This window comes from Pinus tabuliformis, chromosome 2_2, assembly GCF_031772625.1.
Source record: "Pinus tabuliformis cultivar Carrire ecotype Pingquan chromosome 2_2, CPIR1, whole genome shotgun sequence".
Classification (NCBI taxonomy): Eukaryota; Viridiplantae; Streptophyta; class Pinopsida; order Pinales; family Pinaceae; genus Pinus; species Pinus tabuliformis.
Genome location: NC_142300.1, coordinates 141,541,678 through 141,566,199, shown reverse-complemented (window position 1 = coordinate 141,566,199; position 24,522 = coordinate 141,541,678). Strand labels below are relative to the sequence as shown.

Sequence of the window (24,522 nt, the reverse complement as noted above, 5' to 3'; positions counted from 1 at the left end):
GTGACTAGCTCAAAAGCACATAATTGAATGACAAAATGAAGAGGCTCCTCTCTCTTTTATAGCGTTGGCCTCTCTCTCAACCCCAAGGCCCACCTCCTCCAACGTAGCCCCTTCTCTTGCCACGTGCTCCTCTCCATCTGCGCAGTCCCTCCAAGTGTCTAAGTGGGCCCCTCCTCTACGTGGTCCTTTGGCCCCCTTGGCTCCCCTTTAAGTTACAACGTTGTGCTACTAGGGAGTGACTTTATTCTAAAAGTGAGTTATGTCCCCCCCCCCCCCCCCTTCCTCACCTTTTTGTTTATAAATAACTATAGAAGGAAAAATTGAGCAATTGTAGAAATTTCTGTTTTCCCACCCCGGTTTTCAGTTTCACCTTATTTCTCCCATGTAGTTAAATGCCCTCTCCCATAACCATACATTTAACAAGCTGAAAAAATAAATATTGCTGAAAACACAAATTCTAGAAATTTTACAGAATGCTGGAAATTGCAGAAATAAAAATCAGCAGTAATAAACAACCATTAAAACACATTTAAACACTGAGATTTTCGGTCAACTTGACCCTGGAAAAACCCCCTACAACTCTTGGGGAAAACCAGTTTGAGAGCTCTTCTTTATTTCTGAAAATTGCCTTTTTACAGTGAGAAATATTCAGCAAAAAAATCAGCAAGCAAATTTACAACTTATCTCTTTTCCCATGCCTCACAGCAAACTAGAAATTACAGCAAACATGACAGCAATAAATGTTGTACAACCTCCTCGATTTTCGTGCCCACTTTCAGCATTAAATGCTGTTGTATAGCCAACATTAAATGCGTTGTACGGACTGCAATAAATGCGCTGCACGACCCTCGTTTTGCGTGCAAAAAATTAGCAAACTGCTCCTCGATTTTTGTGCAAACCACTCCTCGAAAATCGTGCCAAAATCTGCCTTTCACTGTGTGCTGAACCAGTGGTACAAATCTGCTCAACTGCTGCCTTGGAATGTGTGCCAAGCTGCTGTCTCCTTCTCCTCCCTGGTCAGAAATCTCTCTTGCTCTCTTGCTCTCCTTCTCCCAATTTGCTCATGAAAGAATGAATGACCTTTTCCTCCTTTTCCTCCTTTAATCTAACCCCAAGTGAGTTTTGGGTGATCCCTAAATCCAATGGCTGAAATAGATTGAGATCTAAGGCTGAGATTAAATGCTCATTTAAATCTCACTTTTTATTTTTTAATTCATCCCACTTTAATAAAGACCCACTTAGTCATTTATTTCCAAAGTCACTTTTCCTTTCTAATTTTTCATTGACTTTATAAAAGTCACTTTAAAATTAGACTTAGTAACTTTATCACTTAAAGTCACTTTTAAATTAGATTTAACTTTATAAAATTATAAAGTCACTTTAGGAGAAAAATTAAATTCTTTTGGACACTTTTCCCTAGGCCAAAGATCAAAGCCTAAGGGAACCACCTGTCCTCTGGTACCAAATTTCAACACTCCCTCTTACCGAGGAAGGTGTTCCTCACCACACCCATCTTGTCTCTGAAGTAGACATGCTTGCCCCGTGGTAAGGCTTTGGTAAGAATATCTGCAACCTGCTCATCAGTGGAAATATACTCAAGCTTCACAGCTTCCTTCTGAACATAGTCTCTGATGAAATGATATTTGATCCCAATATGCTTTGACCTGTCATGAAATACTGGATTCTCTGTGAGTTTAATGCAACTCTGATTATCACAGTAAATCACTGAAGGTCTCAACGGTTAACCAAATAAGCCAAACAACATCTTGTGAAGCCAGATAGCCTCACAACTAGCTAGACTAGCTGCCATATACTCTGCTTCCGCTGAACTCAGTGCTACTGACTGCTGCTTCCGGCTGAACCATGACACTACTGCTGAACCTAACCCAAAACATCACCAGGAAGTGCTCTTCCCATCAGAAGCACAACCTGCCCAATCAGAATCAGTGTATCCTGCCAATCTCACTCCATCTCCCTGCCTGTAGTCCAGACCATAATCCACTGTCCCCTGCAAGTATCGCAAAATGTGTTTTGCAGCCACCTAGTGAACCTTCCTAGGCTCACACATAAACTAACTCATCGTGTTGACTGCAAAACAGATATCTGGTCTAGTGTTGACCAAATACATCAAGGAACCAATCAGCTGCCTATACAATGTGGGATCCACCAACTCGGAATCCGAAGCATGAAGCTTCTTCCAGTTGGTGATCATTGGTGTCGACATGGGTCTACAATCCTCCATGTGGAATCTGCTAAAGATGTCCACAATATACTTCCCCTGCCCCAGGAAGAAATGCCCCTCCTCCTGCCACACCTCCAAGCCCAAAAAGTAATGCATCAAGCCAATGTCCTTCATCTCAAACTCCGTCGCAAGATCTCGCTTGCAGTGCTCTATGAGTTTCTCTGCACCTGTAATGACCAAGTCATCCACATACAGCACCAGAATGAGAGGCTCCTCACCTATCACAATAAAGGTTCGGATCTGCCTCACTCTTTGTGAAACCCATCCCCTACAAGTATGTATCTATCCTGGAGTACCAAGCTCTGGGAGCTTGCTTCGGGCCATAAAGGGCCTTCTTCAGTCTGCACACATGGGACTCCTTCCCATGCACCTCAAAGCCCCGTGGCTGCTCAATGTACACCTCCTCCTGTATGAAGCCATTGAGAAATGTGGTCTTCACATCCATCTGGTGGATCTTCCAACCCATCTCTGCTGCTATTGATATAATGGAGCGGATCGAAGTATATCGAGCCACGGGAGCCAAGGTCTCCTCATAATCAACTCCCTCTACCTGGGAGAACCCTCTAGCCACAAACCTTGCTTTGAATTTCTCAATGCTACCATATGAAGCATGCTTTACCTTGTAAAGCCATCTGGAAGTAACCACGGATTTGCCCTCAGGCCTTGGCACCACCTCCCAAACATCATTCTTCATGATAGAAGAATACTCCTCATGCATGGCTTCTCTCCAGACCTGCTGGTTAGCTGCCTCGTCCTAGCTAGAAGGCTTAGAGTCAAGGATGCTGGTAACCATCGCTATATAGCTACAAAACCTCTCAGGTGGTCTACTCTCTCTGACTGGCCTCTTCGGCTCAGCAACAGATGTGGCATCTCTCAAGGTGTCCTGAAGCCACTTGGGCTTTCTCTTCCCTGAGCATGCTTCTCCCATAGGAGAATGAAACTCTTCCTCCTCATCACCATCAGTAGCCTGAACTCCTGACTGTCTGTCTGCTGTCCTCCTGCCTGCACCTGAACCTGTAGAAGCTGAGGTACTGTGTGAACTGTCCATCGGTGGACTCCCTAGTGAACTGCTCTGCATGCTGCCCGAAGCAACAGCCCTCTGGCTCGGCGAGCCACTGCTCACTAACGGACCTGACATCCTCATAGATGTACCTCCAGATCCTCCTGATCCCTGCCCACTCGATCCCTGCGACTGACTCAACTGCTGCTAAGGGTCTGGTTGATCCAGATACTCTAACTCTCGTGACCTCCTAAAGGCCCTGTCCTCCTCGAACTTCACATCCCGTCTGACAACAACTCTCCTCTATGTAGGAATGTAAATCCGAAAGGCATTTGAGGTCTCACTGTAGCCCACAAAGATACCCTTCTCTGCAGTGGGCTCTAGTTTGGTCCTCTTCTCCTTGGGTATATAGGAGTATGTAATGCATCCAAAGATATGAAGATGACCAATATCAGGCTTCTTCCCAGGGAAATCCTCCTCCGGAGTCATGTGCCCTAAGGCACGATGCAGACTCCTTTTCTGCAAGTAAACAGTTGTGTTGCAGTCCTCTGCCCACAAGAACAATGGCAACCCCTGATCATGTAACATGGCTTTGGAAACCCCTATGATGGATCTATTCTGCCTCTCTGCAACCCCGTTCTGCTGGGGGTTGTAAGGAATAGTGAACTCCCTCCTAATGCCTGCCTCCACACAATAGTCAACAAACTCTCCAAGGGTGTACTCTCCTCCATTGTCCGACCTTAGGGACTTGATCTTTCGACCTGTCTGTGTCTCCACAAGAGCTCTGAACTCCTGAAACCGCTTGAAGACCTCACTCTTGGTCTTCAAAAAATAAATCCAGGTCCTCCTGGAGTGATCATCAATGAATAAAACATAGTACTCATATCCACTCAAGGAAACATGAGACATCTGACCGCTCACATCGGAATGAATCAAATCAAGTATCCCAGTCTCTCTGTTGTCATTGCTGGGAAAAGGGGATTTTGCAAACTTGCCCATCGCACAACCTCTACAAGTATCAAAGTGATCAGTATTGAAATCTGGCACACCTGTAGTGATTTCCCGCAATGTCCTCAAGGCTCCATGATAAATATGTCCCATCCTGTGGTGCCAAATCTCACACAGTTCAGAACTGCTAGCTCTGCTGTCGGTACTACTGCTCAATGCCAAAAGGGGATGGAATGCAAACTTGTACACTTTTGCGTGGCGTACACCTATCACTCTAGCTGAATCAGCTGGAGTGCCCCTGGGATACATCAACACCTGTCCTCCCCTGAACAGTACCTCATATCCTCTGTCCTCCAAAGCTAAGACGGATATGAGGTTCTTCCTCATCCCTGGCACATAAAGAACATCTGACACTTTCAAGGGAGGTTTGGACTCCCTCTGAAATGTCAGTGTCCCCACCCCGACTGCTCTAACAACTCTGTCATCACCGAGTACTACCTCTATATCAGTGCCACTCTCTGAAAGCTCTGAGAAGTACTCACGGACTCCTGTCATGTGACGTGAAGCCCCACTGTCCACATACCAGATGTTATCACTCAAGAAAAAATTTTAAATTGTTCACCTCATTTCGATTATCTGTCAAGAGATTGGTGTCAGTTTTGGGCCTAGCCTTTCCATCTTGTTTAAGAGTCTTGCTAGTGTGTCAAATGGGGTCAATTCTCTGTTTTAGTTCATCAATGGTCTCACACCACACCTAAGCTCCCTATGTCAATCCTGTTTCAAAGTTCACAGAGCAGAAACCTCCGTCTAGGTGATTTCGTAGCGCATAAGTCAGTTTTGAAGTGTTTCCGCAGCGTATAAATCCTTTAGCAGTTTCGCAGCGCAACATGTTTTAGGTGATTTCATGCTGATCCAAGTTCCTGAGTTCTCACGATCAAGTTTTTATGACTCCAGTTTATTTATGTCGGCGTTGCTACTCTTTGCGTTGGTGGGGGTTGTAGCTATTGCCTATGTTATTTTACAATGGAAAAGAAATATTTCTCTTCGCTGGATGTCAATGAAAGCTGTAGCTAGAGCAACACGAAAGTCAAAAACAAAGTTGAGAACCCCGGAGGCTCACCATTCGTGGAACCAAGAGTCTAGTTATCACGGACAACCTTCCACCTGTTGTGTGTGTTTGAAGTCATTTCTGCCACCGCAGTCCTTTGGTCCCGGGCAATTTCAAATTCTTCAATTTAATGTTGTATTGTTCGTGGCATGGTGGCACATCTGTCCTGTTCTAAGATTGCATCCAGAGATTGTAAATGTGTTGCGCAGGCCGGAGAAGCACGTGCAGAGCATCTAATACCAAATGTGACCCATTCAGATGCGGCTTCAAATATTCTTACAAATGAAGAGTCCTGTGATGTATAAATGCAGATAGAGAAACCAATGCTCGATCAGAATCGGTTCATGAGAAGGCTTCTTTTCGTCGACTTATTCCAAGTTGTCGTTGCCTTGTGACAGTTGAAGGTTTTTACGAGTGGAAAAAGGATGGAGCGAAGAAGCAACCATTCTATATACATTTTCAAGATAAAAAACCCCTTGTCTTTGCAGCTCTTTATGACACATGGCAAGATTCTGAAGGAGGAGTACTCTTTACATTTACTATTTTGACTACACGTTCCTCTAAGGCATTGGCGTGGCTTCATGATTGAATGCCTGTTATATTGGGGACGGAGGGTGCAATTGATGCTTGGCTGAATGACCTTTCTTGCCTTACATTTGAAACAGTTACTCAGCCATACGAAAAATCTGATCTGGTGTGGTATCCAGTGACTCCTGCAATGGGTAGAACACAATTTGATGGGCCAGAATGCATTAAGGAGATCAAGTTGAAACCTGAAAAAAGCAATTCCATATCAGACTTCTTTCAAGAAAGGGTACACCTGTCAAAAGTTCTGTTCATGAAACTTGTGAAGCTGGGACTGATGAAGATCAATCTGAAATAATTGCAGATCAATTAAGTGTAGATGAACAGAAGGCTTTTCTTGCCGGCCTTGAGCCAGACACAGAAGTCACCAAGGAGGCTTTGCCATGCATAAATGAAGAGCGCAACTTAGAACAATGTGTTACGAAAAGGTCCTTTGAGAATAAGGATAAGAAAGGCCTCGATTCTCTTTGTCATGGAAGATATGGATGTTAAGGCTCGTGAAAGTGTTCATCTTCGTTGGAATACAAACAAGTTACAAGTTATAGTGGGCACGGTTGCATTTGGCATGGGTATTAACAAGCCAAATGTTAGATTTGTCATTCACCACAGTCTTAGCAAATCATTGGAAACATATTATCAGGAAAGCGGTCGAGCAGGTCGTGATGGCCTTCCATCACATTGTTTACTATACTTCAGGCCAGCTGATCTTCCTCGACAGAGTTCGATGGTCTTCCATGAGCATGCTGGCTTGGAAAAACTTTATGCTATTGCTCGTTTTTGTCAGTCAAAGAGTATGTGCCACCGCGTAGCATTTTTTGGTCACTTTGGGGAGTCATTACAGGAATGCAATGGAATGTGTGATAACTGTTCTTTTCCGAAGGAGATAAAGCATGTTGATGTCACTCCTCATGCAAGCTCTCTGGTATCCTTGGTGAATGAAATTCAAAATAATAACAAATGGGCTACTTTGCTGAAATTGGTTGATAACTGGAAGACAAAGTGCCGACAAGCAGGGACAAATGCATCTACAAAAGATCTCGCCAAAGATATGAAGAAAGAGGAAGGCTCTGTTTCATGCATTGGAGACTATGAAAGATGAACTGATATTGTTGGGGTTTCTTTCATTATTGCTGACAGCAACCACGAGCTATATATCTCGTATTTGTTCAATATCTGCAAAAATCAGTTTAGGTTGCTGTGAATGGTGGAGTGAAAGAGAACACAGAGTTGCTACTTTAGAGTTTGATCGAATGCGCAAGTCGATGGGGGTTATTGTTAAGTCAAATACAGGAAAGTACGCATTGCTGGTGAAGGGTGCAGTTGAGAGTCTGCTAGAGAGAAGCTCCAAGATTCAGTTATCATATGGAACAGTTGTTCAATTAGATGTGGACTTTCGACAGAGCATACTGCAAAAAACTCAAAGCGATGACTTCAGGAGCTCTACGATGTTTAGGTTTTTCATATAAAGAAGAACTTAATGAATTCTCTACATATGATGGAGAGGAACATCCTGCCCACAAGCTTTTGCTTGATCCTGATAATTACTCATCAATTGAAAGTGATTTGATCATTGCTGGTTTTGTAGGAATAAGGGACCCTCCACGCGCAGAGGTCCATAGAGAAATTGGTGATTGCAGAGAAGCTGGAATTCGTGTGTTGGTTATTACAGGCGATGAAAAGAATACAGCAGAAGCCATATGTCATGAGATTGGGGTTTTTGAGCTAGAAGTTAATCTTCAGGACAGAAGCTTCATAGGAAGAGATTTTATGGCTCTTCCTGATGCCAAACGTCGAGAAATTTTAAGAGGACGTAGTTGCGGGTTTTCCAAAGCTGAACCTAAGCATAAGCAAAAAATAGTTCGAATGTTGAAGGATGATGGGGAAGTAGTTGCAATGACAGGTGATGGTGTAAATGATGCTCCAGCTTTGAAGTTAGCTGACATAGGTATTGCTATGGGAATTACTGGAACAAAGGTCGCAAAGGAGGCAGCTGATATGGTCTTAGCAGATGACAATTTCAGTTCAATAGTTGCAGTTGTTGCAGAGGGCCGTTCCATATACAACAACATGAAGGCTTTTATTTGGTACATGATATCCTCAAATATTGGTGAAGTTGCTTCAATATTTCTAACTGCAGTTCTAGGCATGCCTGAGGGATTGATCCCTGTACAGCTTTTATGGGTCAATTTAGTGACTGATGGGCCACCTGAAACAGCTCTAGGTTTCAATCCACCTGATGTAGATATCATGAAAAAGCCCCCTCGAAGAATTAATGATTCTCTGAATGATGCCTGGGTGTTGTTCCGCTACTTGGTTATTGGCCTGTATGTTGGCTTGGCTACAGTTGGTATATATGCGATATGGTATACTCATGAATCATTTTTGAGCATAAGTTCAGCAGGAGATGGTCATACACTTGTGAGCTTTTACCAACTCAGGACATGGGACCAATGTTCCTCTTGGGAGGGGTTTAAGGTGTCTCCTTTCAAGGCAGGATCACATGTTTACTCCTTCGATGGTAATCCATGTGATTACTTCTCAACTGGCAAGGTTAAAGCTATGACCCTTTCCTTGTCTGTGCTGGTTGCAATTGAGATGTTCAATTCACTAAATGCGTTATCAGAGGATGGAAGTCTTCTTGTAATGCCACCATGGGTTAACCCTTGGCTCTTATTAGCTATGTCTGTTTCATTCGGTCTCCACTTTTTAATTCTTTATGTGCCCTTCCTAGCACAAGTCTTTGGCATTGTACCCTTAAGCCTGAATGAGTGGTTTTTGGTACTGGCTGTGTCATTACCAGTGATTCTCATTGATGAGACAGTGAAGTTCTTTGGGAGATATATGTCCAACAGAGGGAGAAATCTGAGGAAACAAAAAGAAACATAAGATGTTGCCTTCTTTATTTTTGCACATACGTTTTGTGCTCACTCCCCATCTTCTCTTCAAAAGGTGGAAAACCGATCAGAGAGAAGGGAAGAAAGTCCTCTCAGTACCAATGAATCAGTCTACCTGTTTCAAACAGATGCTGGAGGAGAGGTAAAGGCATTTGTTGGAAGAGTGGATACAGTATACAAAGTAACCATTGAAGTTTTCTTGTCACGAAGATTTGGTGATCTGGACCGTGATCTATGTTTGCATTGGGGTCTATATCTGTCAAATTCTTCAAGATTGGTAGTTCTGGATGCTGCTAGTGTACCTAATGGACTCATGTGGGTAATAATTTTTGTCTGCCTGTTGGTTTTGGTCAAGGAAAACCAGATCCTCTTGGGGTCTAGATCTGTCAACTTTGCTTTATATTCAAGGAGTGCAGAGAATGTTGTCTTATGCCTCTACAAAGCCACAAGCACTGATACCTCTTTAGAGATGGACTTGGATCCTTATATGAACCGGACTGGAGATAGTTTTACATTTCATTTAAGGAGATGGGAGAACATTACCAGGTCCGGTCCCAGAGTTGAAATTAAGAAAATGCATCAGCTCTTCAACCTTTTTGACTCTAACGACAGATGTTTTTATTTTTTGAAATTTCAAGTTCAGGGGAATTTAAAGTGGCTACAGAATGGATTCAAGAACGTGCTGCAACAAACAAATTACATCAATCTGCTTCGATTAAGTTCAAGATATATCAAACGGTTGGCCTGCAACAAACTTTTGCATACACACATGTTCGTGGACAAAGCTTACAGCGCATCAAAAACGTGGCAGTCTTCCACATTTTGGGTAATTAAAGGCTGAATATATGTTTCTGTGCATTCGAGTACTTTGGAGGAAAATGAAGCCGAGAAACCAGGGACATCTCCTAATACTTTTGAATAGTTAAAAGATTCAGCATCCAAGCTAAACGTGGGGCATTAAACATCCATCTCAGCTATCTCAGCTAAACTCTAGATGTCAAAGAACGAAGAGAAGCCATCATGAATATAATATAGAGTTAGAGTCATAGTAGATTTAGAACTCTTAAAAACTACAGTCAGAACTTTGTTGCATTTATTAGTTATTATATGTTGATAGGTGTCATTAGAGGTAGTTATCGAGCTCCCCTCATGCTGGAGGAGGAAGCTCGAATCAGTTAGAATAAACACTCTATATATAGCTGAAACAACAAGAGAATGAGGGTTGGATTTTTTATAAAACAGAGGACTATTTTGGCTTATGTAAAAACATAGTTCAGTAATATAAATGATTGTTTTACTTCTCAGGATTCATAAGGGATTTTCTTGTTCAGAATGTGTGATGGTATATTTTATTTAGTGTTCTTTACAGTTGTACAAATGCATAATCACTCAGAATTCATTGATCATGCTCTGACTTCCTGTATGTCTTTGTAAACTGTGGTTTTATATAAGTGATATTCTGAACATCCAAATGCTAAATGCCCTGTCTTCTATGTAAGGCATCATCATTGTTTGCTGTAGTATGTTTGACTCCATAGGCCCAATGGAAACTTATGTAATGTTTGTCCAGCCTTCATTATTTGTCAATGTTATTCACAAGAGTTAGCCATCTTATTAATAGTCAAAATCAATAATCCTTTGAGAGATCCCTCTCAGGCTAAGGAGGCTAAGCCTTAGTCAAAAGATTGGTTTGAAACAGTTACTTGAAGTCTTCCTGGTCAACAGCCTTCCAGGGCTTGATTTTGAGATAACATTTTGGTGCGTCTGCCGGGAGCCTGAAGATTATTCATTCCCGAAATTATGAAGCTGAACTTCTGAAGGTAGCAGGAGCTCAGAAGAATTTTCGAGGCTGTAAGTCTACCTTGGCGACTCCATTGTTGAAGAATTCAAAATTCATACATTCATGGTGATTCCACTGGAGTTATGAAGGACCTAGATGCTACCATTCTTATTTCAAGGTATGCATGCATAAATTTTTCAGGAATTCATGGTTTCCCAAATCATTTTCCCAAGGATGCATATTTTCTAAGGAATGGTCCAAAATTCAATGGGGAAGATATGAGTTTAACTTTGAAGCATATATCAGATTTTTGTGATTTTACCGAGCTTCTTAGGGTTAAGCATGAAGATGTTTGCATTATGTTGTTTTATGATTCGTTCCAAGGGAAATGCAAACAGTGGATTGAAAGCTTTCCTGCCAAATCCATTAAGTCATTTGAAGACTTTTGGTTTATGTTTTTGGAGGAATGGATAGATAGATCAGAGTTGGTGGCAAAATCTCCTTCAGTTCAAGGTTTCAAACAATGGAATAATGATCATAGTAATGGAGATACAAATGAAAGTTTTTCTTTGTCCTTGTCCTCGTATCTAAAATCATTTGAGTGTAAGGCAGAGGATAAGATGAAATTTTTGGATGAAGTTGCTGAAGACATTGAGAAATACATTGAAGGTTTAGAAGGTCAAATTCAGGCATATAGTTTTCATAATCATGATCATTATTTTCAGAAGCTTTCTATGGCAGAACACAAGGAGAGAATGCTGGTTCCTTTCTTTTTCACGATTGAGGAACTGAACACTGTTGTTGAAGATCAGTTTGCACAACCAGAAAGTTACAAGAATCATCAAGCTGATCATGTATTCTGGGATCCTATAGCTGACTACATGGAAGAGTTTTACTCTCCAGTGTTTCAGTTTTTCTATGAAGATCAGAGGCAATTTCAATGGCAGTGGTCATCACAATATCATAGTGGCTCTGAACTCCGATGCAGTCAAAAAACTCAAATATCAGATAAGACAAATGATTGGCTACATTGGAAATTTCACATTGATTGAGCTGAAAGAAGTTTGAATTGTTAGGGTAGGTAGGTAGGAAAATGCAAATAAGCTCAAGGTTGACTGAGAATTTTTCAGTAGATGTAGATTTCTTTTTCTCATACAGTGATCATCAAGCTTAAGCCCGAGGTGAAGGCCGAAGAAGCTTGAAAGGGATGCTTGTCAAGCAAATTTCTGTTTGTCATAAATGGATAAGGCACTAGACATACGAGTTCTTAGTGTACTACAGGAGCACACTATCCCAAGTGGAGCCACTATTATCACTCAAGAAAATTTTTTAAATTGTTCACCTCATTTCGATTATCTGTCAAGAGATTGGTGTCAGTTTTGGGCCTAGCCTTTCCATCTTTTTTAAGAGTCTTGCTAGTGTATCAAATGGGGTCAATTCTCTGTTTTAGTTCATCAATGGTCTCACACCACACCTAAGCTCCCTATGTCAATCCTGTTTCAAAGTTCACAGCGCAGAAACCTCCGTCTAGGTGATTTCGTAGCGCATAAGTCAGTTTTGAAGTGTTTCCGCAACGTATAAATCCTTTAGCAGTTTCGCAGCGCAACATGTTTTAGGTGATTTCATGCTGATCCAAGTTCTTGAGTTCTCACGATCAAGTTTTTATGACTCCAGTTTATTTATGTCGGCGTTGCTACTCTTTGCGTTGGTGGGGGTTGTAGCTATTGCCTATGTTATTTTAAAATGGAAAAGAAATATTTCTCTTCGCTGGATGTCAATGAAAGCTGCAGCTAGAGCAACACGAAAGTCAAAAACAAAGTTGAGAACCCCGGAGGCTCACCATTCGTGGAACCAAGAGTCTAGTTATCGCGGACAACCTTCCACCTGTTGTGTGTGTTTGAAGTCATTTCTGCCACCGCAGTCCTTTGGTCCCGTGGCAATTTCGAATTCTTCAATTCAATGCTGTATTGTTCGTGGCGTGGCGGCACATCTGTCCTGTTCTAAGATTGCATCCAGAGATTGTAAATGTGTTGCGCAGGCCGGAGAAGCACGTGCAGAGCATCTAATACCAAATGTGACCCATTCAGATGCGGCTTCAAATATTCTTACAAATGAAGAGTCCTGTGATGTATAAATGCAGATAGAGAAACCAATGCTCGATCAGAATCGGTTCATGAGAAGGCTTCTTTTCGTCGACTTATTCCAAGTTGTCGTTGCCTTGTGACAGTTGAAGGTTTTTACGAGTGGAAAAAGGATGGAGCGAAGAAGCAACCATTCTATATACATTTTCAAGATAAGAAACCCCTTGTCTTTGCAGCTCTTTATGACACATGGCAAGATTCTGAAGGAGGAGTACTCTTTACATTTACTATTTTGACTACACGTTCCTCTAAGGCATTGGCGTGGCTTCATGATTGAATGCCTGTTATATTGGGGACGGAGGGTGAAATTGATGCTTGGCTGAATGACCTTTCTTGCCTTACATTTGAAACAGTTACTCAGCCATACGAAAAATCTGATCTGGTGTGGTATCCAGTGACTGCTGCAATGGGTAGAACACAATTCGATGGGCCAGAATGCATTAAGGAGATCAAGTTGAAACCTGAAAAAAAGCAATTCCATATCAGACTTCTTTCAAGAAAGGGTACACCTGTCAAAAGTTCTGTTCATGAAACCTGTGAAGCTGGGACTGATGAAGATCAATCTGAAATAATTGCAGATCAATTAAGTGTAGATGAACAGAAGGCTTTTCTTGCCGGCCTTGAACCAGACACATAAGTCACCAAGGAGTCTTTGCCATGCATAAATGAAGAGCGCAACTTAGAACAATGTGTTACGAAAAGGTCCTTTGAGAATAAGGATAAGAAAGGCCTCGATTCTCTTTGTCATGGAAGATATGGATGTTAAGGCTCGTGAAAGTGTTCATCTTCGTTGGAATACAAACAAGTTACAAGTTATAGTGGGCACGGTTGCATTTTGCATGGGTATTAACAAGCTAGACGTTAGATTTGTCATTCACCACAGTCTTAACAAATCATTGGAAACATATTATCAGGAAAGCGGCCGAGCAGGTCGTGATGGCCTTCCATCACATTGTTTACTATACTTCAGGCCAGCTGATCTTCCTCGACAGAGTTCGATGGTCTTCCATGAGCATGCTGGCTTGGAAAAACTTTATGCTATTGCTTGTTTTTGTCAGTCAAAGAGTATATGCCGCCGCGTAGCACTTTTTTGGTCACTTTGGGGAGTCATTACAGGAATGCAATGGAATGTGTGATAACTGTTATTTTCCGAAGGAGATAAAGCATGTTGATTTCACTCTTCATGCAAGCTCTCTGGTATCCTTGGTGAATGAAATTCAAAATAATAACAAACGGGCTACTTTGCTAAAATTGGTTGATAACTGGAAGACAAAGTGCCGACAAGCAGGGACAAATGCATCTACAAAAGATATCGCCAAAGATATGAAGAAAGAAGAAGGCTCTGTTTCATGCATTGGAGACTATGAAAGAGGAATTGATATTGCTGGGGTTTCTTTCATTATTGCTGACAGCAACCACGAGTTATATATCTCGAATTTGTTCAATATCTGCAGAAATCAGTTTAGGTTGCTGTGAATGGTGGAGCGAAAGAGAACACAGAGTTGCTACTTTAGAGTTTGATCGAATGCGCAAGTCGATGGGGGTTATTGTTAAGTCAAATACAGGAAAGTACGCATTGCTGGTGAAGGGTGCAGTTGAGAGTCTGCTAGAGAGAAGCTCCAAGATTCAGCTATCAGATGGAATAGTTGTTCAATTAGATGTGGACTTTCGACAGAGCATACTGCAAAAACTCAAAGCGATGACTTCAGGAGCTCTACGATGTTTAGGTTTTGCATATAAAGAAGAACTTAATGAATTCTCTACATATGATGGAGAGGAACATCCTGCCCACAAGCTTTTGCTTGATCCTGATAATTACTCATCAATTGAAAGTGATTTGATCATTGCTGGTTTTGTAGGAATAAGGGACCCTCCACGCGCAGAGGTCCATAGAGCAATTGGTGATTGCAGAGAAGCTGGAATTCGTGTGTTGGTTATTACAGGCGATGACAAGAATACAGCAGAAGCCATATGTCATGAGATTGGGATTTTTGAGCCAGAAGTTAATCTTCAGGACAGAAGCTTCATAGGAAGAGAGTTTATGGCTCTTCCTGATGCCAAACGTCGAGAAATTTTAAGAGGACGTAGTTGCGGGTTTTCCAGAGCTGAACCTAAGCATAAGCAAAAAATAGTTCGAATGTTGAAGGATGATGGGGAAGTAGTTGCAATGACAGGTGATGGTGTAAATGATGCTCCAACTTTGAAGTTAGCTGACATAGGTATTGCTATGGGAATTACTGGAACAGAGGTCGCAAAGGAGGCAGCTGATATGGTCTTAGCAGATGACAATTTCAGTTCAATAGTTGCAGCTGTTGCAGAGGGCCGTTCCATATACAACAACATGAAGGCTTTTATTTGGTACATGATATCCTCAAATATTGGTGAAGTTGCTTCAATATTTCTAACTGCAGTTCTAGGCATGCCTGAGGGATTGATCCCTGTACAGCTTTTATGGGTCAATTTAGTGACTGATGGGCCACCTGAAACAGCTCTAGGTTTCAATCCACCTGATGTAGATATCATGAAAAAGCCCCCTCGAAGAATTAATGATTCTCTGATTGATGCCTGGGTGCTGTTCCGCTACTTGGTTATTGGCCTGTATGTTGGCTTGGCTACAGTTGGTATATATGCGATATGGTATACTCATGAATCATTTTTGAGCATAAGTTCAGCAGGAGATGGTCATACACTTGTGAGCTTTTACCAACTCAGGACATGGGACCAATGTTCCTCTTGGGAGGGGTTTAAGGTGTCTCCTTTCAAGGCAGGATCACATGTTTACTCCTTCGATGGTAATCCATGTGATTACTTCTCAACTGGCAAGGATAAAGCTATGACCCTTTCCTTGTCTGTGCTGGTTGCAATTGAGATGTTCAATTCACTAAATGTGTTATCAGAGGATAGAAGTCTTCTTGTAATGCCACCATGGGTTAACCCTTGGCTTTTATTAGCTATGTCTGTTTCATTCGGTCTCCACTTTTTAATTCTTTATGTGCCCTTCCTAGCACAAGTCTTTGGCATTGTACCCTTAAGCCTGAATGAGTGGTTTTTGGTACTGGCTGTGTCATTACCAGTGATTCTCATTGATGAGACAGTGAAGTTCTTTGGGAGATATATGTCCAACAGAGGGAGAAATCTGAGGAAACAAAAAGAAACATAAGATTCTGCCTTCTTTATTTTTGCACATACGTTTTGTGCTCACTCCCCATCTTCTCTTCAAAAGGTGGAAAACCGATCAGAGAGAAGGGAAGAAAGTCCTCTCAGTACCAGTGAATCAGTCTACCTGTTTCAAACAGATGCTGGAGGAGAGGTAAAGGCATTTGTTGGAAGAGTGGATACAGTATACAAAGTAACCATTGAAGTTTTCTTGTCACGAAGATTTGGTGATCTAGACCGTGATCTATGTTTGCATTGGGGTCTATATCTGTCAAATTCTTCAAGATTGGTAGTTCTTGATGCTGCTAGTGTACCTAATGGACTCATGTGGGTAAGAATTTTTGTCTGCCTGTTGGTTTTGGTCGAGGAAAACCAGATCCTCTTGGGGTCTAGATCTGTCAACATTGCTTTATATTCAAGGAGTGCAGAGAATGTTGTCTTATGCCTCTACAAAGCCACAAGCACTGATACCTCTTTACAGATGGACTTGGATCCTTATATGAACCGAACTGGAGATAATTTTCTATTTCATTTAAGGAGATGGGAGAACATTACCAGGTCCGGTCCCAGAGTTGCAATTAAGGAAATGCATCAGCTCTTCAACCTTTTTGACTCTAACGACAAATGTTTTTATTTTTTGAAATTTCAAGTTCAGGGGAATTTAAAGTGGCTACAGAATGGATTTAAGAAGGTGCTGCAACAAACAAATTACAGCAATCTACTTCGATTAAGTTCAAGATATATCAAACGGTTGTCCTGCAACAAACTTTTGCATACACACATGTTCGTGGACAAAGCTTACAGCGCATCAAAAACGTGGCAGTCTTCCACATTTTGGGTAATTAAAGGCTGAAGATATGTTTCTGTGCATTCGAGTACTTTGGAGGAAAATGAAGCCGAGAAACCAGGGACATCTCCTAATACTTTTGAACAGTTAAAAGATTCAGCATCCAAGCTAAACGTGGGGCATTAAACATCCATCTCAGCTATCTCAGCTAAACTCCAGATGTCAAAGAACGAAGAGAAGCCATCATGAATATAATATAGAGTTAGAGTCATAGTAGATTTAGAACTCTTAAAAACTACAGTCAGCACTTTGTTGCATTTATTAGTTATTTAAATGTTGATAAGTGTCATTAGAGGTAGTTATTGAGCTCCCCTCATGCTGGAGGAGGAAGCTCGAATCAGTTAGAATAAACACTCTATATATAGCTGAAACAACAAGAGAATGAGGGTTGGATATTTTATAAAACAGAGGACTGTTTTGGCTTATGTAAAAACAGAGTTCAGTAATATAAATGACTGTTTTACTTCTCAGGATTCATAAGGGATTTTCTTGTTCAGAATGTGTGATGGTATATTTTCTTTAGTGTTCTTTTACAGTTGTACAAATGCATAATCACTCAGAATTCATTGATCATGCTCTGACTTCCTGTATGTTTTTGTAAACTGTGGTTTTATATAAGTGGTATTCTGAACATCCAAATGCTAAATGCCCTGTCTTCTATGTAAGGCATCATCATTATTTGTTGTAGTATGTTTGACTCCATAGGCCCAATGGAAACTTATGTAATGTTTGTCCAGCCTTCATTATTTGTCAATGTTATTCACAAGAGTTAGCCATCTTATTAATAGTCAAAATCAATAATCCTTTGAGAGAGCCCTCTCAGGCTAAGGAGGCTAAGCCTTAGTCAAAAGATTGGTTTGAAACAATTACTTGAAGTCTTCCTGGTCAGCAGCCTTCCAGGGCTTGATTTTGAGATAACACCAGATACCTGAAGATGCTCTGCTAATCGAGGGAAAAGCATGCTCCCTCTGAACTTGTGTGGCAGGTGATCCTGGACTAGAGGACTCACACGTAGTGAACGCAAACTCCCGGTCAAATCGACCTGCAAAGTCCTCAATCTCTGCTGAAGCTGCCACGTCCTGGTTCTTGTCCTTCTTCTTCTTCTTCTCCAGACACACAACTACATAGTGTCCCATCTTTTGAAAATTCCAACACTTCACCTTGGAATAGTCCTTCTGTGTGTTCCCCTATTTACCTTTACCTTTGCCTTTGCCCCCACCACTGCTTGTGGAAGCCTGCTTCTTCCCTTTGCCTTTCTTGCCTCCTGCCACCAGTGCTACATCCTCATCCTACTCAACTGGCTTGGCTACCCCAAGCTGACCTTTCCTGATCTCTGTCTGAATGCAATCATCCCAAAACCTCTCCCATGTGGGAAGGGTCTCACGTGCACAAACCCCATCAACAAAGTTCAACCATGAACGGGGGAGGCCATTCACTGCAATCTGCACCAACTCAGTGGGTGGAATGTCCTCTCCAATCGCTGCCAACTCATCTCTCACATTAGTAATCTTTGTGAGATTTCCAGCTGCACTATCATTACCCATCTTAATGTTCTTCAGCTTATCCTTCAGGACCATCTTCCGGTTCTCATTGGTACTCTGGTAGAGGTTGGACAATGTTGTCCACATCTCATGGGCGTTGCTCTTTCCTCTCACATGAGGAATGCAATGGTCTTTGATTCCGTCTAGAATCAGCCTCTTACCCTTGTTGTTCTTCTTATTATACTCAGCCAACTGAGTAGCATCAGTAGGCACAACAACAGGGTTCTGTGTGGTATGCACCATGATATCCCAGACTTCTACCTCCTCAAAGATACTCTGCATTCTCTCCTTCCAAACGCTGTAATTTGTATGCCCATCCAGCCTATCCTCCACCCTCAATCTCAATGACATCCTGCTGTCCTAAAACTGAAAAATAGCACTACTATAGTAAAGATAAAACTGTTGTTTATGAAAAAATCAGCTCGCTGGAATTTTCTGAGTGAAAAATCAGCAGCTGTAATTTTTCCTTTTGCTGTCCCAAACTGCCCTTCAGCACTCAAGCTCTGATACCATGTAGAAATTTCTGTTTTCCCACCCCGGTTTTCAGTTTCACCTTATTTCTCCCATGTAGTTAAATGCCCTTTCCCATAACCATACATTTAACAAGCTGAAAAAATAAATATTGTTGAAAAAACAAATTCTGGAAATTTTACAGAATGCTAGAAATTGCAGAAATAAAAATCAGCAGTAATAAACAGCCATTAAAATACATTTAAACACTGAAATTTTTGGTCAACTTGACCTTGGAAAAACCCCCTACAACTCTTGGGGAAAACCAGTTTGAGAGCTCTTCTTTATTTCTGAAAATTGCCTTTTTACAGTGAGAAATATTCAGCAAAAAACCCAGCAAGCAAATTTACAACTTATCTCTTTTCCCATGCCTCACAGCAAACTAGAAATTACAGCAAACAGGACAGCAATAAATGTTGTACAGCCTCCTCGATTTTCGTGCCCACTTTTAGCATTAAATGCTGCTGTACAGTCAGCATTAAATGCATTTTACGGACTGCAATAAATGCGATGTACAACCCTCATTTTGCGTGCAGAAAAATCAGCAAACTGCTCCTCTATTTTTGTGCAAACCACTCCTCGAAAATCGTGCCAAAATCTACCTTTCACTGTGTGTTGAACCAACGGTACAAATCTGCTCAACTGTTGCCTTGGAATGTGTGCCAAGCTGCTGTCTCCTTCTCCTCCCTGCTCAGAAATCTCTCTTGCTCTCTTGCTCTCCTTCTCCCAATCTGCTCATGAAAGAATCAATGACCTTTTCCTCCTTTAATCTAACACCAAGTGACTTTTGGGTGATCCCTAAATCCAATGGCTGAAATAGATTGAGATCTAAGGCTGAGATTAAATGTTCATTTAAATCTCACTTTTTATTTTTTAATTCACCCCGCTTTAATAAAGACCCATTTAGTCATTTATTTCCAAAGTCACTTTTCCTTTCTAATTTTTCATTGACTTTATAAAAGTCACTTTAAAATTAGACTTAGTAACTTTATCACTTAAAGTCACTTTTAAATTAGATTTAACTTTATAAAATTATAAAGTCACTTTAGGATAAAAAATAAATTCTTTTGGACACTTTTCCCTAAGCCAATGATCAAAGCCTAAGGGAACCACCTATCCTCTGGTACCAAATTTCAACAGCAAAATCGAATATTCCAATTAGTCATGGCTAATTAGGAATATTACATGTGTACACCTTGGAGAGTGAACGCCTGACTCTCTATCTTGTATATTGCAATTGCCCTTGGATGTCAATAATTAGACACCCTTATTTTAAGGCTATGGGCCACATTAGTGTTAGTGGGCGCCCACTAACACTAACGTGGCCCATAGCCTTAAACTAAGGGTGTCTAATGAATGACAACCAAGGGTCATTGCATCCCTACGTCAAGCTCTACCAACATTTCTCCAAAAGGTAGTAAGGATGCTTGAATTAGACAACAAGGATCCTTGCTATGAGAAGCACTTGACATTTCGAACCCATGCTTGGAGAGTGCAACACTTGAGGATTGATCTCTTGACATGTGTACACCTTGGAAGTGGGCGCCTAACTCTTTATCTTGTATATCACAATGGCCCTCGGATTGTTGAAGTTTATAACTTTACTTAAGTTAGAAACCCTCCATGCACTTTATCTGATTTATTCCTACCTATTTGTTATTTTACTTAACAAGTTATTTACAATGTAAATACTGAAAATAAACACTAGTGCATCCTCAACATATTATAGATCAACAACAAAAAGAAACAGAAACAAATACACCATATGACACCATTATTTTTGGACCAATGTCCCTGGAAAAACCCAATGCGGGAAAACCGGTGCAGCTATCTAAGGGTTTTCTTATTAAGCAATATCAGAGTACAATTTGAGTGCCGAAACTGGCCTACCCAACAAAGAATTTCCTTAGTAGTAATACCTCTCTATTTTAGACAAATCTACTGGCTGAAACCCCGGATAATCCTTCTGGCAGCTACTCAGCACCAATCTACCCCTGAAACCCCAACATCTGCCCATTCTGGACTGTGTCAGCCTCTCCTAGCCCTATGTTGGCCCTACATCAGCCTATCTTGGCTTGTGCCAGGCCCAGGAGGCCCTGCGTCAACTCTCTGAGCTTCTGCATCAGCTACGCTGGCCCTTTTGGTGCTCTACGCAGCACTTAGCTGCCTCTACGTGGCCCTACGTGAGCACTGGTTGCTCCCGCGTCTCTCTTTGGCTTCTCTGCTGTTGTTCTGGCACTATCTCTGCTTCTCTGTCTCTCTGTACTCACTGCCCTTCAGTTGCTCTCCCGGTCACTGATTTTATCTCTCTTAGCAAACCCCGCTCTAGAGAATAGAGTGATTGATCATCTGGTGTACCCCTCCAAGTGACTCTCAAGCCTCCTCTTATACCTTTCTTGTTGACGATTCAACGACCGAGATTAAGTCCGTCATCAACGGCTAAGATTGGATCTGGCTTGATCCATGTATTTTGGACCACTCTAACACATATTCATATTAATACACATTAATATTTTATTTTCCCTAAGTTTAGACTTAGGAACTCCATTAAAAATATTAATTATTCTAATATCTCCTGATCTGTTTAGAATCTAAACCCTTTCTGGGTATTGGAGATCTCATGTGCCCCAACCTCTCCACCAAATTTTATGGCTAGAGCACATCCGATGCTACCCCAAATCAACACTCCCTCTTAGCGAGGACTGTGCTCTAGCAACACTCCTCACTGAGTATTACTCTGATCATCTAGCATTTGTACCTGTGCTGATGCTGGGCCTTCCTGCCCAACATCCTCTGCACTGCTGCCCATGGTTCTGCCACTGCCACTGCTGCATCTGTACGACAACTCCCTCTGCATTCGTGCTGCTGCTGGTCCTTCCTCCCAGTACTGCATATGCGTTGCAACTCCTATCATAATGTTGCATCATGTTGCCCATTGTTGCACTGCAACTCAATTACTGAGAAGTAAGTAACTGATCCTCCAACTGACCTCCTTGTTGGGCTAGAAACACCCACTAATGTTGAAGCTCCCTCTGTCATTGAAAAGTGCTCCCTCTCTTTGACTTCTGCATTGTTGCAACAACTCCCTGCATCTCGCACTGTTACACACCTCGCAGTGCCTTCCTGCACTGGTGCAACACTCCTGTGCCTCTCACACTACTGCAGCCTGCCAGCTCTGCGTTGTCTCGGGACTCCTGCACCATAGCTCTCTTTGTCGCTCCATCTGCATCCGGATCTACCCACTCATCCAGTCCTGCTACTCCTCATTGGGGCTCCCATAGCAAGGTCTAATCCAAGAGGCTCGGTACCTCGAGGATTCTGCCCCTCATCGCCTGTAGTCTGCCTGACTACAGCTCGATGTCTCCCCACTTCTTCTCAAGTAGTGTGTGTGCACTCATGGCACAGTCATCGTCTGTCAAAACTTCCTTCTCTGCCCGTGCTGGCACTGCCTTAGTCTCGGAAGACTCTCCCTTACTCTTCTTCATTAGGCACTGGGTCGCATAATGACCCATCTCCCCATAGTGGAAGCACTTGATCTTGGAGAGATCTTTCTTCTTCCGCTTCTCTTGCTTTCCCTCAAATGCTAGGGCCACATCGTCCTCCTCCTCCTTGACCTTGATCCCTTTGTTGTTGCTACCTGTCTTCTACTGCCATCTGATCTCTTCCTGGCGAAGAGTTGCCCACATCTCGTCCCAAGGTAGGAGAGTCCCTCTACCCAAGATGCTCTGGACAAACACTTTGCACTCTTTTGAGATAGCATTCAGGGTTGTCCTCACCACAAGCTCCTAATTCAGAGTCACTCCTATAGCAGTCAACTGGTCTCAGATCTCATTCAGTCCTCTGAGGAAGGTGTCAATCGATTGAGCCTTCTTCATTTGATACGACCTAGTCTGGTTCTTGAGCAGCATTCTTCTCTGTACAGAAGTATGCTGGTACAGGTTCTTGAGAGCCTCCCACATCTCAATTGTCGTTTCCTTCTCGGCTATATGTGGTACCACATGATCCTTGACCCCGTCAAGGATAATGCACTTGGCCCTCGCCATTGCCTCCTCGTACTTGTCGTTCTCATTTGGGTAGGCTGGGATAGCTATAATCTTCAAGGTGAAGTTCTTGACACGATTCCTGTCAAGCACTAATACGATTCTGGCATTCTGGACTCCCTCTAAGTCATGATTTCCCTCTTGGAAACTCTCCTGCCGCTTGTCGAGATACCCCCTACTCTGATCGTCTTGTGCAACTGCACTGCTAATCCAGGTTCCTCGGCTAGAAACCCTCGATAACAACTCCTCTAGCCTTGCTCTGTCAAGTATTGTTCTAACTACAGTACCTCACCATCTCCACTCTGCAATGTTCCTGCAGCCTTCTAGACCCTAGCAACTACCTCTCTATGAACTGCGTCAGCCCTTCTCTGCCCCACGCTGGCTCTGCGTCACCCTGGATGGGTTTGCGTCAGCCCTAGGATGCCCTGCGTCAACCCTCTGGCCCTCTGCGTCAACAACGCTTGCCTTTCTAAGGCTCTGCGCAGTTCCCGGCTTCTTCTGCGTGGCTCTGGCTGGCTCTGCGTCACACTTTCTGGCTTCTGCGCTACTACAAACAACTTCTGTCACCTTGGGACAGCTGTTTTCTGCTACTATTGCTCCGCTCGGCTGATGTCTCTTAGTTCTCCTATGATTTGCAATCACACTCTGATACCATGTTGAATTTTATAGCTTTACTTAAGTTAGAAACCCTCCATGCACTTTATATGATTTATTCCTACCTACTTGTTATTTTACTTAACAAGTGATTTACAATGTAAATACTGAAATAAACACTAGTGCATGTTCAGCTTATTACAGATCAACAACTAAAAGAAACAGAAACAAATACACCATATGACACCATTATTTTTGGACCAATGTCCCCGGAAAAACCCAATGCGGGAAAACCAGTGCAACTATCTGAGGGTTTTCTTATTAAGAAATATCAGAGTACAATCTGGGAGCCGAAACTGACCTACCCAACAGAGAATTTCCTTAGCAGTAATACCTCTCTGTTTCAAACAAATCTACTGGCTGAAACCCCGGATAATCCTTCCGGCAGCTACTTAGCACCAATTTACCCCTAAAACTCCAACATTTGCCCAATTTGGACTACGTCAGCCTCTCCTAGCCCAGCATCAGCCCTGCGTCAGTCCCGGGAGTCCCTGCGTCAACTCTCTGAGCCTTTGCGTCAGCTATGCTGGCCCCTCTGGTGCTCTGCGCAGCACTTAGCTGCCTCTACGTCACCCTGCGTGAGCACTGGCTGCTCCTGCATCTCTCTCTCTGGCTTCTCTGCTGCTATCCCGACACTATCTCTGCTTCTCTGTGTCTCTGTACTCAATGCCCCTCAGCTTCTCTCCCGATCACTGATTCTATCTCTCTTAGCAAACCCCGCTCTAAGGAATAGAATGACTGATCATCTGGCGTACCCCTCCAAGTGACTCTCATGACTCCTCTTATACCTTTCCTCTTGACGATTCAACTGCTGAGATTAATTCCTTAATTAATGGCTAAGATTAGATTTGGCTTGATCCATGTCTTTTGGACCACTCTAACACAGATTCATATTAACACACATTAATATTTTATTTTCCCTAAGTTTAGACTTAAGGACTCCATTAAAAATATTAATTATTTTAATATCTCCTGATCTGTTTAGAATTTGTCCAAACCCTTTCTGGGTATTGGAGATTCCATGTGCCCCAACCTCTCCACCAAATTTTGTGGCTAGAGCACATCCAATGCTATCC

General features: G+C 42.3%; 1 protein-coding gene and 4 pseudogenes across 1 annotated transcript; all 5 read left to right on the top strand.

The window, feature by feature from the left end:
- Nucleotides 1-6,448: 6,448 nt before the first annotated feature.
- On the top strand, nt 6,449-6,982 carry LOC149191754 (ATP-dependent DNA helicase Q-like 2 pseudogene; annotated as a pseudogene).
- A 323-nt stretch (nt 6,983-7,305) lies between these two features.
- Nucleotides 7,306-8,772, top strand: LOC149191753 (calcium-transporting ATPase 4, endoplasmic reticulum-type pseudogene; annotated as a pseudogene).
- Nucleotides 8,773-12,746: 3,974 nt separating this feature from the next.
- LOC149191752 (uncharacterized) lies at nt 12,747-13,395 on the top strand. The gene has a single exon (XM_089406273.1). The coding sequence runs from the start codon at nt 12,976-12,978 to the stop codon at nt 13,333-13,335; it is 360 nt and encodes a 119-aa protein (XP_089262399.1). The 5' UTR covers nt 12,747-12,975; the 3' UTR covers nt 13,336-13,395.
- A 58-nt stretch (nt 13,396-13,453) lies between these two features.
- Nucleotides 13,454-13,834, top strand: LOC149191751 (ATP-dependent DNA helicase Q-like 2 pseudogene; annotated as a pseudogene).
- Nucleotides 13,835-14,141: 307 nt separating this feature from the next.
- Nucleotides 14,142-15,862, top strand: LOC149191750 (calcium-transporting ATPase 4, endoplasmic reticulum-type pseudogene; annotated as a pseudogene).
- Nucleotides 15,863-24,522: the final 8,660 nt, after the last annotated feature.